Source organism: Gavia stellata, chromosome 6, assembly GCF_030936135.1.
Source record: "Gavia stellata isolate bGavSte3 chromosome 6, bGavSte3.hap2, whole genome shotgun sequence".
NCBI lineage: Eukaryota > Metazoa > Chordata > Aves > Gaviiformes > Gaviidae > Gavia > Gavia stellata.
Window position 1 is genome coordinate 59493163 of NC_082599.1, and position 19661 is coordinate 59512823.

Here is a 19661-nt window from a genome sequence, read left to right on the forward strand (position 1 = left end):
TCACTAAATAACAGCAGATACTTGTTAACAGCGTGTGTATTAGTCACTGAAAATAATTTATCCCTGCTTTGGGGCTCTTCTAAAGAAATTATACCTCTCCATTTCTCAGCTTTCTCTATATAACACCTGAGAAATAATTGTTTTCATTTTTCTTTGCCTCATTGATTGTAGAATAAATAATCCATGAATAACTCCCCACCCTCATTATTCTACCGTATCTGGTGAGCAATAACTTTCGGTTCAGTCTGTTTAAGGGCAATGGCAGGAGGGATGGAGAGGGATGGAAAAAAGCAGTCAGACTCTTGAAATCCCTAAACCATAAGGCTAGGATATGGCCAGCTTGTCTCAGTCATCTCTTGTAGGTGAAAACCGTAATGATACTTTAATGCAGCTTGCTTCCTGGCTCGCTCTCGGAGCGAGAATTAATTACCGAATGAAAACATCTGCATTAGCGGCTCCTGCAGCCCCAGCTCTCTGCAGGCGGGATGGTGCTCTCCCCCCCCAGAACGAGGACCGCTCGGAGGACTTGCCTGCTGCCCGCCTGGCTCGGATCCCGGCAGGCTGGAGCTCGGGGAGCCGCTACCATCTCGGTGTGCGGGGGAGCGGCGGGGCGGGGGGGGAGGCAGGAGCCGGCCGCGGGGGCTGCGCTGCGCCCCGGGGGCGGGCAGGGGCGCCGGGCGGCGCGCCGCACAGAGCCTCCGCGCCCGGCGTCAGCACCGCGGACAGCGGCAGCGGCGCGGCCTCGCCGCGGCTCGGCCCCGGCCCCGATCCCGGCCCCGGCCCCGGCCCCGGCCCCGTCCCCGATCCCCGCCCCGGCCCCGGCCCCGGCCCCGATCCCCGCCCCGGCCCCGGCCCCGATCCCCGCCGCGGTCCCCCGGCTCTGGCTCTGAACCAGGCAAGGGAGGGCGAGCAGGGTCCTGGAGGCCGGAGGGGCGCAGAGGAAGAGGGAGGAGCTGGAGGCAGCGGAGGGAAGGGGAGGGGAGCGCTAGGGAGAGGATTTTCCCTTCTGCTTCTTTTTTTTTTTTTTTGGCGGGGGGGGAGGCTGCTGCTGGTGGTGGCAGCGTTTCCTCCTGCTGGAAGATGGTGAATACATGAAGAGAGAGGCTCTGAGCCTGCTTCTCTGCTGCGGGAGTGTCTCTGCCTCCCTCTCTCTCCCTCTCCCCTCTCCCTGCTCCTGCGTGAGTGTGTGTTTGGCTCCCCGGCTGTGTGTGCGTGTACACTGTGTATATATATCTGAGCTGGGAGGTTATTGCAAGCTTCTCTCAGCAGCGCTGCTCTGTGCAGGAAGAAGGGCTCAGCTGCAGCGGTAGCATCAACAGCAGCATTAGCAGCACCAACAGCTTTTTCCGCCTTTCTCCCTTCCCTTCATCTCCACCTCCCTTTCCCTCCCTCCCCCCACGTCTTTTTGGGGATTGGTTTTTTAATTTTGCTTTTTCTCTTCTACAGTCCTTGTTATTTGATACTTTGTGGCTTTTTTTTTTCCTTCCTCTGAGAAGGAGGCGCGCACACACACACACACACACAAACACAGAGAAATAAGGGAAAGAAAAGTACCGGGACTTATCCTGCTGCTGCAAACCCAGAGATAGCAGACGAAAAGGGGGGTTGGCTTCTACCCCAAGGTAAAGCCCTGCCCCCTTTACCTCCTCACCACCTCCTCCGAGAAAGGGAAGGAGAGAGAGAGAAGGGGCCAAAGTGGAGAAAAGCAGGTCTTCTGCGGCTGGCATTTGGAGTACAGGGAGCCAGGCAGTGAAGGATGGTTGTGGTTACCCGAGCTGGCTGCAGGGCAGCTCTCTTCCTCTGGATTTTCAGCAGCATTAGCTGCAGAGCCAGGACTGCTCTGCCTGCATCTCGTAAGTACCCTTTTCTAAGAAGCATGCACAATTTCAGCTCTGCAATAAGACAGAGGGGAATTCCCACAACTCTGGGAGGTTGATTATTTTTTCTCCGCTGGTGAATCTTCTGTTTGATTTTCTGTGTATTTGTATGTGTATGTGTGCACTGAGGTTTGATACTGTTCGCAGTGCTCCCCGTCAGACCTTCCTTAGTGTAGATGATCTCAGTGGTAGCTGGTGTGGAAAGTTGAAAGACCTGCTCTATGATACAGTCTTGGTTCTGCAGTGGAGTCAGAGGGGGAAAGGAATCAGACAGAAGCTGTTTAAAGTTTGGGGGTGGTTTTTGGTTGGTTGGTTGGTTTGTTTTGTTTTGTTTTTTCCCACCTTCCTCAGAAGGTATGCTATTTGCATTTGGAAGTACTTCACTTCCACAGCTGTCTGAGGGAAAAGAGAAGATGTGAGCAGTTTCCATAACCAGTGTTTTATCAAGGAGCAGGAGGAGAAAATTTTGTCTCATTTGAAGAGGAAAGAAGGATGGTGAGCCGACGAGAGGGAACTGAGCCAGGACAGCTTTTCTTGAGAGTGAAGTTTTGCTTCCCATAATAAAATGAGCAAAGGTGTTTTAGAGGAGACCAGCAATTGCCCCTCTAGGGAGGCAGAAGTAGTAGAGAAATGATCAAGCATCTGCTGAAATGCTGAACTTCAGACGGGAGGAGTGCAGAGCACCTATACAGGACCCAATTCTGCTGCCAGTGTAAAAATGACAGCGGACTCATTGATTTCAATGGGTGTTAGAGCAAATCTTTAACATTGCACTGAGCTGTAGTTTCCAGCAAAACATTTGCAGGTAGATGTCAGTGCTAAGTATTTAGTTGTTTCTCTTCAGACCATGTAAAGCATTTGCCATTTGCAAAGTATTTTTGAAATGCATACTGAAATGAAGCAGTGCATTTTTATAGACTCGTCAAAAATAGACACTACCGTTGACTTCCTCTGCTGTTTATAGAGGCAAGAAATGTCCTGAGATGTTACAGATAGAGGTGTTGGGATTGTGTGTGTGTGTGAATGGGGGATGATTCTACTGACCAAGCAGGGAATTGTCTTAGAATGTAATGTATATACTGCGTAGAGGTCTATGTGGATCATTCGATTTATTTATTTGTTTCCTTGGGGGCAGGAATGAACAATGCAGTGATTGGGGAACTGGAGCACTGCTATACTTTCTCAGTGGGTTGCTATCTGTTATCATCTGATACCTATTGAAAAACAAAACAATGCTATTGTTCCAGGATTTGCTTACACTTAGACATTTATTTCTGTGTCAACAGAAAATGTACAGCAGTGTCTGCATTGTATCTAGATCTCAGAGGCTATAGGATGTTCAGTTATTTTTCTAACTTTGATTTAGGAGGAATATTGATCCTGAGGTTTACTTCTTAGTTTTGACTGGCTATCTAATTTTTCTTCTGAATATTATTTCTTCATGGTCATCTTTCAGGCTCTGCATAACAGCAATATACAGGGGGAAAAAAAGATTTATGATTTGGGTTGTCAGAAATCTGTTCTTGGAAAACAAAGTTCCCTGTACTGCTTTTCTATAATAGGATTTCTGAGCTGCTTTTTTTTTTGTCTTTCAGTAACTAATGGCTGTAGTTTAACTTGAAAATGACCTACAGTGGGCTATCTGATTACCCAACAAACAAATCTTTAACTTTCAAAAGAAGTTAGTTGAGAAGCTAATGGTTGTAGTAACATCACAATAACCAGAAATTCCATGAATAAAGGATATATATATAATCTTAATGACATTTTACTCGTATTTATTCCCATGTTGACAATTTTTTTTTCCAGCTATTCAAAGATTTCTTGATATTAATTCACCTTCTAAGAGCTTATACCCTACACTCCTTATATAGTGTATAGCCTTTCATTTCTGACTCACTTCTGAAAGTGAAATGGAGCTAGATTTGTTTACTGGAAACACAAATACAGCCAGAAGTGCACATCAGCCTTAAAATTACAAAAGGAGTGTTCACATTGCAGTACATGCTCAAAATTCTTGTAAAGATGTATGGGAGCTGGGGAAGCGGTAGCACGGTAGGAACTCAAGTGCTGTGTCACAGTGTTTTGGTGCACCGCTTAACTGGTTATTCTGTTGCACGCTTTGGTATTACAAACTGGTCACTGTGCTGTATATTCTGGGATTGTTTGTCACTTTGTATGCAACTGATTGTGAATGGCATTGGGGAATTTTGTTCTCTTTTGACAAGAGAATGCACCTGGGTTTTTATGTCTTTTTTTTTTTCCTCATCATTTGATTTTGAGCATCATATTGGGAATACTTCTGAAAGAATTAAAAATTGTGTGAAATGCAACTTTCACACAAAACTGGTTTCTAACCACATTTTTATTTTCTCCTCCATTGATGCTTTATGTTTCGACTTCAAAGTAATGAGCAACAGCAAATTTATTCTTTACAGTATTTTTTTGGAAGCATGCAAGATTCATGGTGTACAGTGAATTACGAATCCCTATATATGAGCTTGTTATTCAATATTTTCTTACAGTCTGCTTGTGCTGACACAGAAAAAGAAACGGTTTTCAGAAAGAATAGAACTGGGAGTCACTTATGTGACTATATTGCATCTCAAATGTTTGTTTACTTCGCAAAGTCAGTAAATCTATCTCTGTCATTAAAATGTTGTCTCAGTACTACTGATTCAGAAGTGATCGTGTTGAAAGCTTTGAATCTCATTCAGTTTTATCTCAAGATGAAGTGGATGTTGAAAGCCAATCTTGTAGTACAATAAACATACACTGTGATACAGTATCACACACACTAATACTCAGATCTTACTGTAAATTTTATTCATAGGCACGTTTTTCATACCTTGGCAATACATTCTTCATATTCCTGCAATTTTTTTGAAATAAGCATAGAAGGACCAAAACACTCTTAACTTCTGGAATCAAGGCTAATGAACAGCTCAACCAGGAGAGGTCATCACAAGATAAAAAGTAACACGGCAAATACAAATTTAGTGCTTTATAGTCTTACATGGCTTAAAGATGGAATGATAAGAATATGACTGTGGGTAGACTAACTTTCAGTTGTGTTCTCATAAAAAAATACACAAAGCAGCGACCTTGTCTTCTTAATGAGAATGTTAAAGGGATTCATCATAGGATCATCTGCTCCTCTATGAAAGCAACTCACTTAAAACGTAAATGTCTTTCACAGCTAGGTTTTATTTTTCATTGTGTCTGTTTCTGTGCAATCCAAACCTGACCAGTACAGAACTATTAAAACTTCTGGTTCTTTAACCCCTTTTTACAATAATTGATGCAGAAATCAAATGAGAGGCAGGTATAGTATATCTTTAAGATTTGTGTCTAAGCAAAAATATGCAGCTTTTAGCTTTGACTGCATGAAACTCAGACTTCCCTTAATAGCTTGGGTAAGCAAGAAAAGTATTAAAAAAGTGTAAAGTCCCTTTTGAAAGAGCAAGACAATGTGTGAGAAACTTCTTTTCAGGAGTTCTGGACTATACAGAGTTAGAGAATCTATCCTTCTAGTTCATGGTTCTTGAATGTTGGGTATGTGAGGATGCCATATATTCTATTAGACACACATTCAGGAGTATTTTTCTTCCAGATAATTTTTCAGACATAATGATATTTTGTGAAATCTGGTCAATTCCAGTTGTGTTTGTGGTACATCTGATTAACAGTTCTTAGTTTCAGTCCTGTTGCCTGTATGTAAACTCAGAGATCCCACAGAATTTAGTTTCAAGTATACCAAAACATTTTCATGTAGGTTTAACATTTAATCATTTTTCTTACCGCTGGGTGTCAAAGCACTTATAAATATACTACACTTTCAAACTGAGGGCCTAAGTTTCCTTTAAGACCGTAGGATTTCAAAACATTAAACATATGCTTTCTTTTTTTATATTTTAGAACACTTTAGCTAGAAATTAGACCAAAATTTACATACATCATTACATAATAGTACTGTTATTTAAGGTGCTATACATCACTATATAATAAAATTAACATCCAGCAGGCAAACAACAGTTTCCTAATTGGTTGTTATTTAACAACATTGAACTGAGTTCATTAGAAAATGTAGATGTACTTGAATGACCCGCATCACTATGGATCTGTGACAGACAGTAGGTTTTCCTATAGGATTTCTTCAGGAATTTCAACTTGGATCTCTAAATCTTATAAAGCATCAGATCTCATATTCAATGTTTAGTAATTATAACAATATTTAAGATTTTGTAATACTCTTAATGCTTGGGGCAATACCAAACTATGCGCAAACTTTGGGGGGTTTCTAAATTTTCTACATATGCAGAAGCTGATTTACCTCTGAGCAATTTGATCATAGGTCAAGCATAAGATGAGTTAAATCTTGCAGTGTGCCACTGCCCTGTTGACGCGGAAGTCACGGACAACAACATGACGACCAATATGATCAGGTTGATTCCAACTTTATTGCGCAGATAGCTCAGTTAATATACATTCTGTTATCGCATTACACGCGCCGTCGGCCTTATGATTGGTTTTCAGCAAGCAAGCACGCGACTCTAAGCATTCTATCATTGGTTAAAGCTAGCTGTCCATGCGAACATGGCTCCTGCCTATATCCTGGCTGAAGTTCTGTCTTTATCATGCTTTCTTCCCTTTTCTCACACAGCATTCATGCTGCCCGAAAGTAACCTTTCAGCCCATATCATTGTCCGCTCATAACCTTTGAGTACAGAGGCCTACATACAAGTTAAGTACAGATTTTCAGTGCTTGGAGTGTTCACAGGATGTCCATTTCTTACCAGAAAATCTCCCACACTGCCTGTGTCTGTGTTGCCTAAATATCAATTATGCTCAGTCTTACAAAAGTCCATGGACTTGCAAATGTGTTTCAGTCACTTCAGACAGAAAATGTTAAGAGAAGCATCAGTCTTCTTCATCAGAGGAAACTCTGAGTCACTTTTTCATTTTGTTAGTATTCAAAATTTTAAAGAATAAATTTAAAATTATAGCAGTGTTTAGAAAGAGGTAATTTGGTCAGGGCATGATATCCAAAATCCACATGAACATGGGATCCTTCTTTGAAGGATTGGGAAGATCTGTGGGACAAAGAGTGCAGTGGTCTCCCACTGAAGGAAATAGAAGTTGTGCCACTGATTTTAAGAACTGTGTGGTTACGTTCTTTGTCAGTGAGAAGTTCATGACTCAGTCCATTGGTATGAGATACTGGAAAAGATTAAAAGGTTCTTCAGACTTCAGCCTTTGAACTAACATTGATTTTATCCGTACTACACTTCATTTATTCAGCTACTTTATTGACATTGCATAGGTAGATAATCTGAGACCACCAGCTAATTGCAGAACATGTTAAATCTCTCAATTTGGTGGTGTAGGAAATTGCGGTAATCAGTAATCAAGTCTTTTGAGCCGTTTGCAGTTCCAGCTTTAAAGATATAATAGATATAATAAGAGCATTCCCAAGACTGATGTTTGACATTTACAAAGAACTCGGTAGGTTTGGATAGCTCTGCAATTTTACAAGCGACTTTACAAAGTCGAGACCTTTCCCACCTGAGAAATTGTCTCCGTATTCATGCGCTGCTGTAGTAGCTGCCCGTTTCCTATTTGTTTCTTAAGCTTGAACAACTGACAATTCAGAGCAGAAAAGGATATTGACATTCACATTTACCTCTTTCCTCTGTCCTAGAAAGTCTAGAGATTTTCTGGCTTTACAGTCTCCTGTAGAGGTGGTTCTTTCAGACATTTAACTGAAGTGGTCATGCTAAGCCCACTGAGGGACTGAAAGATTTATTTACACTTACAGGTCATAATTTGATGTTAATATTTATCAACATGTAAAATATTTATAAAATATTTTATTTTCAGCTGTGTACACACGGCAAAAATATGTTTTAAATAAATGAATGACTAAGATCCACTCAACATAGCTAGGAACTTTGTTGCCGATTTTGCATTTGGATCAGTAAAAGCTCAGGTTGGGTTACAAATTTAAATGCGTAAATAAAATAAGAAGCTAAAAATACTTTCTAGTAGCCAGGGAGCATTTGAACTGTCCTAGCCAAAGGATTTTCCATCCCACAAACGAATGTGATCTTTTAGAATGAATATTTAGTATCTGTTTCTTTAGAATATTTCAAGTCCCAGTTTCAAGGGAAAGTAACATTTTCTTGTAGAAATGTAACGACCTGTTTATATAGCCGTCTAAATATAACATAGCTCTCTAAATATAACATACACATTCTGTTTGGTTTTGTAAAACTGCTATGTCATTTAATGTTTTGTAACCTTTGCTCAGGGAAGTCAGCCATGCACATGCTACATTTCTCTCTACTTCCTCTGTTTCTGCAGTGTAGGAATTAATCTGCCTATAAGCATTTTTTGCATCAAATCTAAGATGTGCTGCTGTCCATTTTTTTATCACCTAATGGTGATAAAGCCTTGTCTATGTCTCTGATTGATTGCTCAATCATCTTATACACTTACACTGATATTTATTGTGAAGCCAATAAAAAACTTGAATTTAGAGGGAAGGAATACAGAAGAAGAGCAGCAGATGAGCTGAGGAGTCTGCAAGGGCCCATTTCCATAAGGGCTAGCAGAAAGGCTGTGATGGAAAGTTTGCCACAGAGGAAAAGGAAGAATTACTGCCATAACAAATGGAAGCTTCAAAGTGTATGGGCCTAATGCAATGGGATGCAACACAGCAGGCAAGGGAATTGCAATATATCTTAGGTTTTCATGTCTTACATACTGCGTTTAAATGTCACTGGTCTAAGGTTCTTGAAGCACAGTTTGAAATGCAGTTAAATTAGGATGTGATTTTACTCCCAGTTACATTTATGGGAATAGTAGCAAGACTATGGCTGGGGAAAAGCCCTACGTATTAAAACCAAACCAGCAAACAAGAAAACAAAAATCCTTAATTTATATCCTGTTGACCCGGTTTTCAAGCCCAGATGCCTTACTAAGATCTCTAGATTCTGCCCAGATTGTCAATGAGACATAGAAAGGGCTTGTGCATGTTCTTTTCTTTTCCCTGAATACAGATAAAAATCCAAATGTCTTTAAAAAGATGAGGGAAAATGAAAAATAAGGAAAATAAAATAATTTAAAAACCTAATTAAAAATGAAAACTAATGGCTTTCCACCATTGTTCTGGACCATGAAAAAAGGAAAAAAGCGGGGGTGTGTGCTGAATAGAGGTTTACAATGACAGTAACGTGTTTTCTTTCTGCTGAGGAGCGGAGTCAGAGGGAGTAGCTTGCCCTGTCCACAGCATTAGCATTGCATTAGGAGAAGAGTGAGCTTCTGTGAGAAATGGAGTCAGAAGCATATCCTGCACAGGGCAGGCTCTGCTGGCTGCACGCTCCCAAGCTTCAGCAAGCTGTACTCTCTAATGTGCTTTCCTTCGGTTTTACATCCAAAAAAATTATGCTACTGGGCATACTGTCAGTTACATGATGAATGTCCTACCTGCTTCTTCCCTGGTACGGCCAAGCTGTTAGAAATGATAGCAGAATTCCCTATAGATAAGAGACAGTATCCATTACAGTTCCAACCTTCTTCCAAAAACACACACCGCCAGACCACACACCCATTTGCTTCTGCTCTTAATTTATTCGCCATTTCTCACATACCTCCTTTTTCATTTTATTAATCATCTTACTGCCTGCTCTCTGCCCTCTCCCCACCCTTTCCTCCAGCAATAAACTGACTCCACTGACTTCTTTTGGATTTTCATTGATTCATCACCATATCGAGTAATTTGCTGAGCCTGAAACTAAGGGAGATTGTCTTCGTTGATTCCTGATTAATTCATCCGTATGTGAAAGCTAGGTACACAGGTAATAACTCAATTGAAATTCCTTCACTGCTTAATTGCTGTGCCATAATCCTGGCATGTTAAATCAGATAATCAGATATTATGGATGAAGTTAGGATTCATTTTTTCTAAAAACAATTATGAAAATATCATTATAAGGAATGTTTTTATTAACTCTGTTTATAACTATGCATAAAACGCACTTTCAGGCTTTAGGTCAGTACAGTGCATATATATTATACATATGGATATATAATATTATACATTCACTAGACCAGGTTGCTCAAAGCCCTAGTCCAGCACTTCCATGGATGGGGCATCCACAGCTTCTCTGGGCAACCTGCTCAAGAATTTCTTCCTTCTGTCTAATCTAAATTTACCCTCTTTTTGTTTAAAATGGTTAGCCTCATCCTATCACTACACACCCTGATAAAAAAGTCTTTCTCCATCTTTCTTGTAAGCCCCCTTTAAGTATGAAAGGCCTCAGTAAGGTCTCCCTGGAGTCTTCTCTTCTCCAGGATAGGCAACCCCAACTCTCTCAGCCTTTCTGCATGAAAGGGAGAAGGCCTCTGATCATTTTTGTGGCCCTCCTCTGGACCCTCGCTAACAAGTCCATGTCTATCTTGTGCTGCAGGCCCCAAAGGCGGATGCAGTGCTCCAGGTGGGGTCTCACAAGAACAGAGGGGGACAATCACCACCCTTACCCTGCTGGCCACGCTTCTTTTTATGCAGCCCAGGAGATGATTTGCTTTCTGGGCTGCAAGCACACGTCGCCATCTCATACCTTATTTTTCATCTGCCAATATACTCAAGTCCTCCTCATCAGGGCTGCTCTCAATCCGTTCATCCCCCAGCCTGTACTGCTACTGGGGATTGCCCTGACCCAGGTGTAGGACCTTGCACTTGGCCTTGTTGAACTTCATGGGCCCACTTCTCAAGCCTATCCAGGTCCCTCTGGATGGCACCCCTTCCCTCAGGCATATCAACTGCACCCCTCAGCTTGGTGTAATCCACAAACTTGATAAGGGTGCGCCCAACCCCACTGTCTATGTCATTAATAAAGATATTTAACAGTACCTGTCCCATTACAGACCCCTGAGGGACACCACTCATTACTGATCTCCATTTGGACATTGAGCCATTGACTGCAACTCTTTAGGCATAGCTATCCAGCCAATCCTTATCCGTCTAACAGTCCATCCATCAAACCCATATCTCTCCAATTTAGAGAGAATGATGTTGTATGGGACCGTGACAATGGCCTTGTGGAAGTCCAGGTAGACGACATCTGTAGCTCTTCACCTATTCACCAATGCAGTCACTCCATCGTAGAAGGCCACCAGATTAGTCAGGCATGATTTGCCTTTGGTGAAGCTATCTTGGCTTTCTCTAATCACCTCCCTGTCATCCATATGCTTTGACACAGCTTCTAGGAGAATCTGTTCCATGATCTTCCCAGGCACAGAGGTGAGGCTGACTGGTTGGTAGTTCTCAGGGTATTCATTTTTACACTTTTTGAAAATGGGTGCAATGTTTCCCCTTTTCCAGTCACTGGGGACTTTGCTTGACTGTCATGACTTTTCAGATGTGATGGAGAGCAGCTTAGCAGCTACATCTGCCAGTTCCGTCAGGACGCTGGGATGCATCTCGTCATGTCCCATGGACTTGTGTATGTTCAAGTTCCTCAGGTTGTCTGGAAACTGATCTTCTCTTACAATGGGTGGGACTTCATTCCCCCAGTCCCTGCCTTGAGATTCAGGAGCTTGAGAGATGTGGGAAATAAAATTGCCAGTGAAAACTTGAGGAAAAAAAGTTGTTGAGTACCTCAGCCTTCTCCATGTCTGTTGTCACCAGATGCTCAGTCTCATTTATTGGGGGTTACAGTTTCTTTTGTCTTCCTTTTCTGACTAACGTGCCTGTCAAGCTTTTGACACATTTCCTCCCAGCATTGAAAGTCTCAGTCTGGAACTCTCTTCTTTATCCTAGGTTTATGACTTTACATGTGGCCACATTAAAATGCCTGATGTTTCCTTTTACCAGCTGACCTAGATGTCCCAAGCTTGTGACATGTGTAAACTTCAATTTCAGGTCATCTTCAGCTTCGAAGAGTATGCATTTTTCTGCAGTTCAAATAATAAATATGTTAAATAACGAAGCGTTGAAAATCAGATTTCCACTGGTTCTCACTAGAAACCACTCATTTCCTTCGTTACAGTTACATTTTGAGATATTTAATGTCATATTTATAAAAATTCTGTATCGTGGCTAAAATAGTGCACACTGCCAGTCAAATGCCTTCAGAATTTGAAATGCATACTATTACAGTGTATGCAGAAACAGATATAAATGCATATATATGCAAATTTGATGCGATCCAAATTTGTCATCTCAGGAAAAAAAAAAAAAAGCCTTCAAAACATCAGGATACTTTGACAAGATCTGTTTTTTATAAACCCATGTTGGTTTGCATTAATTACATTTGCCTCCTTTAAATTTTTATTAATCAGGTTCTATTATTTTGTCTAGCAGCAGTGTCAGTTGGAGCAGCTTGTAATTATGCAGGTGGTCATCTTCAGTATCTGCACGCCGTACTTTCTTTCAGTCTTTTGGAATTTCTTTGATATTCCAAGGGTTGCTGAAAATCAGCAATAACAATGCTCAGAGACCTTCTCAGATACAGGTTGCCCCGCTGGTTTGAAAGTGTCTAGCCTCGTTAGCTTCTGTTTAACATCTTCCTCAGTTTTTATTAGTATGTAAATTGTTTTGTTGCCACTCTGCGATCTGACTATGCAGTCTTGTTTGTTTTCCTACCACTGTATGCTTTTGTCTTTTCTACACGATTGGCAATTTCACCTCTTGTATGTAGCAGTCTTTTGGTATGGATCCTTTTGCTCCTCATCTCCTCTCTCACCTCTTTTTTTTTTAAAAAAAGAAAAACCTCCTTTTTTGTTTTCTTTTTTATTTTCCTTATGTTTTCTGTGGATAGTTAAATTAAGCCTTGTATCCTTTCACTTAAAATTTTTCTGTATTTGTTAGATTCTGATTTACAGAATCACAGAATTGTTGAGGTTGTAAGGGACTGCTGGTGGTCATCTTGCCTCGCTCAAGCAGGGTCACCTAAAGCAGGCTGCCCAGGACCACATCCAGAGGGCTCCAGATATTCAACAACCTCCCTGGTTCTATCTATCTCCTCTCCAAGAAGATACTCCACAACCTCCCTGGGCAGCCTGTGCCAGTGCTCCGTCAGCCTCCCAGTGAAAAAGTTTTCCCTGATGTTCAGGTGGAACCTCCTGTGTTTCGGTGTGCGCCCATTGCCTGGCAGGTTCCTGTCAGCCCATTTCTCCAGCCTCTTGAGGTCCCTCTGGATGACAGCACGACCCTCTGGCCTGTCAGCCACTCCTCACAGTTTGGTGTCCTCAGCAAACTTGCTGAGGGTGCACATCATCCAGATCATTAACAAAGACGTTGAACAGGACTGGACCCAGTACTGACCCCAAGGGTACACTGCTCTAACTAGACTTTGTGCCACGCTCTCGGCCCGGCCATTCGGCCGGTTTTTAATCCGTTTCACTGCCTGCTCATGCAGCCCATACTTCATCAACTTTTCTATGGGGATCTTATGGGAGACAGCGCCAAAGGCCTTACCGAAGTCCAGGTAGACAGTTATCAACTGCTTTCCTCTCATCTACCAGGCCAGTCATTTCACCATAGGATTTTATCAAGTTGGTCAAGTGTGATGCCCCTTGGTGAGGCCATGCTGACTACTCCTGATGATTTTCTTGACCTTCATGCACCTGGAAATGGTTTCCAGGATTAGCTGCTCCATCACCTTCCCAAGGACCGATGTGAGGCTGACAGACCTGTAGTTCCCTGGGTCCTCCTTGCCCTTCTTGAAGACAGGAGTGACATTTGCCTTCCTCCAGTCCTCAGGCAGCTCTCTCAATCACCATACGTGTTGTCAAGAATTTGCTAAAGTGTTTTTAAATAATTCCCATTCACAGTCAAGTTTTTCTGTTCGAACTCTTAAATCCTGAGGAGGTCTAGCTACTACTCCTACTAAATATACCTAATAATGGATTTATACCTCCATTAAGGAGCAACCAAAATATGTCATTGACACTAGAAACACATATACAGAAAATGTTTATTTAGAAAAAGATCTGGAAGACTAACAAGAACCCTATCCAAGGCCAAACCCAGTAGGTCATCTGTATTCAACTAAGCATTTAAACAAGTCCTTTAAAACAAGCCTCTGAAAACATCCAAAAGGTCCTGAATAAGGCCTTGATAGTGACAAATGTTTTATTAAATTCCTGGTTGAAATAGGACAACCATAGACATAAACACATATTAGAACCAAATTAAAAGACTACAAATGACTATTCGGCTACAATTCTTATTACTGAATGATAGTATAATAGAAGTGTCTGTTCACTCTATTGTTGATGTTAATGACCCTAAATTTCAAATATAAATTTATCATTATTAGGACTTTTAATTCTGACCTATAAATTAAAATATTATATGCATATAATTATGTGTTAAAAGACATCATTTTAAAATATAAATTTTTGCTAGCCTGGAAATAGTTGCACCTAATTAAAAATATATATAAATTAATGTCTTTGAAAGTGAGTTTCTGAAATGAGTGAGCAAATAGTCTTTCCACGTACATGTGCATACAGACTATAAAGTTGTCTGGGTGTGTTTTGGTGTATTGTTGGTCATGGATATAATGAAGTTGCACTGAGCTTCCTCTTGAGTAGGTGGCAGGATCTTGCAGAGAGTTGCATAAAATTTTTGCTGAGTTTTGAGGCTTTATATGCAATTCCATCTGGGACAGGGGATGTTCTTTCAGGCAGGGACAGATTACTTGGTAAGTCCTCTAAGGTCAATTTTAATTTGGTAAAAAGGCAATAAAATCAGAATCTGGAAAAAAGGCATGTGATACATATTTCTCATCAATAATGAATTTGGAACATAGCGTGATATTTGCAATATGTTTATTATAAGTGATTCTTAAATACCCCGGGTTAATTGAATACAGGTAATATATTCTTTCCCTGTCTTACACATGCAAATGTTCATGGGGGAATAGTTGTTATGCAAAGATACAGGTATCTTTCATCTTCTTCCACTGAGCCTGGTCTGCAGTTTCATAATTCTGCCCTGTCAGATCTTCAGATCAAAGGTGAGGTTACTTAATAATGTGCATAGTGGATACTTGATAATGTTAAATTCAAATGCATTTAGAGTCAGTCAGGCATGTAGGAAACAAGATCTCCTGTGTTTGGGATCTGCTGTGTATAGGCGGAAGAAAAGAAACTGAAAACATTTCCCTAAGCAAAAAGCCTTCTGTGAATTTGGAGTTGCAGGAGGGACACATGGGGACAGTTCTGGCAACAGTTCTGGGGGCAAAGTCTGGGAAGCCTCTGGTAAGGTCTAGGGTGGTGCTTGTGTTGGGGAATATAGGGCAGCAGTTTGCTGAGGTCTGGAATGTGATTGTGCAAGTCTGCTCCTCACTGCAGCGGATGAGAGAAGCCCCAGGGCATCACTGCTGGCAGCAACCCGACAAAAGGTCTGTAGGAAAGTGTCTCATCACTGCAGGAGAACAGTCCAGTCTGCACAGAATAAACCACGGCATGGGGTTCTTACACACCGATGACTTAACTGGATGAGCCAACGTATCAGACCATTCTTTTTAGACCATAGAGATGTTATGATCGTTTTTGTGTGTAATTAAATACTTGCATAAATTTTATTATCAAAACCTTTTTATAGATCTTACTTTCTCTCATACTGGTGTACAGCACCAGTAATTACACTGAATTCCAGCTAAGTACCATTGGAGTTATTTTAGTGTACCAGAGATGAGCATTTAGTGCAGTTTAATGAGAGATTTCTCAGTTGTAGTCCAGATACCAGCTATTTATCTCCAGTGGCTTTTTGAAATTAATGTCTCTGGTTTTCCATGTAAAATTATTTGTGATGAAAAAAATAGTCCTTACAGCTGAAAGACCTAAAGTTGTCTAAGTTCTTTTTGGGTAATCTAAAGTCTTAATATTTAACCATGCCAAGGCATTAAATTGAATGACAGTAGTTGGCTCTTTACAATAGGAAATATTGCAAGTACAATGAAATATTTTAGCACCTCACTTATGTCAGTCTTCTTCTCTTTGAGGTTTAACTTTGATCACAAAGTTATTTTCTGTGGCCGTATCTTGTGCAGATGAACATAGACGTAATTTTGTGGCTGATACCAAAGGTCTATGCACTTCATTTTTATTATCTTCAGAAAGCTTTCTTGAGCCTTCTGGGACTCTCGCCTGTAATTTTCCTATGTAACTGAAATCCATATACACACACACACACACACACACACACGTATACATATGAAGTGATTGGAATAGCAGGAAGGTATTACTGGACAGTGAAACTTTCATGAAGAGAACCTTCATGAAGCAGACCTTCTTTTCTGTTAATAAAGAAGGCAGATCAAGCTAATAGGGAATTGTTGACAAGTTACTGGCAAACTATCACGAATAGACCTGTGTAGACATATGTGTAGATAATGAGCCACAGTTCTTTTTTAAAGTACAGCATTTTAAAGCACAACATATTTTAGCGAAATATAGAAGTTTGCTATTATTGCACAGTGGAATAAATTAACAAAGTCTGTCCACTTCAGCTAAAAATATATCCAAACCAAACACTGTCCTAGATTATACAACTCCTGTATTCAACCCCTTTAAAAAGCTACCAGAGGTAAACCTCAAAAGAAATGACATTGATGCAACAACAACCAACCAAATGTGTACCAAGTGTTTCACAGAAATTATATCATACATCAGCCACCTTCTGCTGGCCCACTTTTCATTTGAAAATATGATTACCCTCATCCGATCAAATTACAGGCTGTGGAAGAGAGGTGCTACATTATGAATTCCATCCGTGAATTCCATCAGCTTTCTAATTTTTCTATGTGACATTATTAAGCAGCAGATTCTATGAGGCAACTCAGTGATTCTACTTTTTGGGGTTTTAACTGGGAAGCAATGAGTTTCAGTAGAGCAGCTGTACATCAGTTACACAAAAGACATTATTAATATTAAAGGGTGGTCCACTCTTTAAAACTTGTGTATGAACATCTTTTCCTGCCCTCTTAGAAATTCATTATGATTTGCTTTTTTCCTTTCCTATGTTTACTTCTTTGCTGCTGCATAGTGTTGGGCTTCCAGTTGGCCACATGGAATGGAGAGGTGAAAGGCACCCAGTATTTTTTGGTATAGAATGACTCAAACAATGGTTTTAAATACACCTTTATTCTGCAGTCAAACACCTGTTTCTTCCAGAAGATGACGAATGCTTGCACAGTGCCTGTCAGAATGCTGTTCTAGTCCATGACTGTAGATCATAGCCGCCCCACCAAATAACACCTTAGGTATTGTAACACAAAAGGGACCCAGGCTTCACCATCCTTATTCGTATTGAGTGTTATCTACTGTGACATTACTCCCACTGCTCTCACAGGGAAATGTACTGGTCAGGAGGGATCAAAATGGCAAAATATCTGAATAATTTCTTAACACAGTCCTTAGTATTAAATCAGAGAACACTGTTGGCTATTCATGACTTAACAACTAGAAAGGAAAAGTTTAGAACTTTTAAAAATGAAATCTTAGGTTCTGTTTTGTTGAACGGAGCTTGGAACAATATAAAAATAAAAAGTCCTGTTTGCTCCAAGTAATTTGTTACAGGCGCAGAGAAGTACCCAGAGAGATGCAGGGACACGCTCTGCCAGGTGTGCAGGGTTTTATGCTAATCTGATGCATGCTGGGCAGTTTTCCAAGCTAAGAAGAGCTCCAGGGAGGTTTTTCCTCTCAGACCCCCCGATTATCAGCTCCTGAGGAAGCTCTTGCAGTTAAAAGGAACCATGTCTTTTTGTGATTTAAGTAGTACTTCTAAGGTGCTGCAGGAGTGTTCCCACAGCCCATTTTCAAGCCCCACCCTAAAAAAGACTGGAATGGAGTAGTGTTCATTGGGCATCCTGAATTCATCATTAACAAAAGCCAGATTATGTAAAATAAATTAGTTCTAGAATACAAATGTAGAAACGGTTGTTGGGAAGGTTATAGAAACACAGAAAAAAACCAGAAAACAGAAACAGAAAAAAAATGGAATGTGTTTACTTAGCATTTGGCTTTAAATGGAAAATATGAAGAGAGGTAGAAATGTATCATTTGTATTTTCAAAATGAGACACTTGAATCTTTTGCAGGAAAGAAAAAAAGGCCCTATGATTTAAAAATTATTTGGGGGGATTTCTGAATAAATGAATAAAATCCAAAATGAAAAAAAAAAAAGAAAAATTCCAACTTAATTTTGTCTTTAATTTGGAGGTGGGTTTTTTTCCTGAAATGTAGGCCTTTCTTTCCAAATTAAGCAAATGGTTCCAGAATCTCAGTTCCTGTATTATTCTGACTATAATGCACTTTTTTCCCCTTCTACTTTCCCCATTCCATAAAGCTATTCTACTTTGAAACCCTTATGTTCTTGGAGGTGGTATGAACATGCTTGCTGCCCATTGCTGGAGAGGGAATGTGCCTGTTTTTCTCCAGCATGAAAACTACGGAGCTTTTGGTCTAGTTTGCCTTCCTTACCTATTTGTCAGTGGGTCATTGAACAAATAGAAGCTGACACAACATCAAACAGATCAAAAAATCAAAGCTGTGCTCAGAAAGAGTCAATTAACTCCAGAACAAAGATCTACTCAGTGAGGCTTAGAAACATGTGAACATAAAGGCCTATTTTCATTGGATACATCCTTTGGAAGTCTTCATTTACTACACTTTAAATAGCCCTTTTTTGTTTCTAAATGACAAAGGACATCAGGGTGGAATATGCCAGTGGGAGAAAGAAAGAAAATTTGGCATAAAAGGCAGAGGATCAACTTGCAGAAGTAAAGTTATACTCAAGTTTTAGCTTTCCCTCGAGCCTGCCAGTCCTTTTCCATTTTGCTATTTTTCCATTGGGAAAATTTGGTACCAGTCATTACTTCTTCAATGAAGGATCCCCAAGCTTCTGACATATGATTTGCTTGAAAAATATGGGGAAAAAGAGGGGAACGTCCCTAGTGCCCCCAGTCATCCCTTCAGATGTGTGAGCATTTTCTAATGGTTTCTCTGTGAATTACGCTGAACGTTTTCATAATACAGTAGGATGTTGTTCAGTACTCACGCCTTTGTAAAAGGGCGATGTTGCTGCTTTAGCCACTGCAGATGTTTGACTGCAATTAAGTGACTCTATTTCTCTCTGCTTAGAGGTGACATCGTTCCCTCTATATTCAGCAAAATTAAAATACATTTTCAGTGCATAGCAGTCTCTCAGATTTTCTCGGTGTCAGTCACTATTAATCACTTTAGATGGAGCCATGAAGACCACTCCTATTGTCCTGCCAAATGTGCTAAATGTGCCTCAGCACTGAGTGAATGTCCAGTGAGAGCTTGATCCTTTTCCTGTTGGTTGATGATAAAACCATCACCGACTTCTATGACACTACCTGTGAACCTCTAAATTTTAATGGGTGATGTAGATATCAAGCGAAGGAGAAGAGCAAAAGACAAAGATGTGATGGTCAGTGCACTGACAGAAATATTTTCCCCCTGTTGTAGAAGCAGCTCTGGTTCCCCAATAGATCAATCCTCTGGTGTAGGTAGGTCAGTCAGTCACTATGAGGGTAGGCAGGACAGTCAGACCATCGCACAACCTCCACAGACCAAGAACTATCAAAACACTGGTCCTTCACGTTGCAAGATATAAAGGAAAGGTATCAGTGGTAAAGGACACATTGAAGCGCGTTGACACTTTCAAAATTATGGAGCCAGACAGCATTTGGCAACAGGTACTTGGGTGATAGCCTTTATATTACAAAATTGCAACAGGACCCTG

The 19661-nt window shown here is 40.7% G+C and overlaps 1 protein-coding gene across 1 annotated transcript in view; it reads left to right on the forward strand.

Moving 5' to 3' along the window:
• Positions 1-1756: 1756 nt before the first annotated feature.
• CNTNAP2 (contactin associated protein 2) overlaps positions 1757-19661 on the forward strand; it is a 1162694-nt gene continuing 1144789 nt past the window's right edge. The window contains exon 1 of the mRNA XM_059818416.1: positions 1757-1853. Coding sequence (XP_059674399.1) covers positions 1757-1853 — 97 coding nt within the window. The remainder of the gene's footprint in view (positions 1854-19661) is intronic.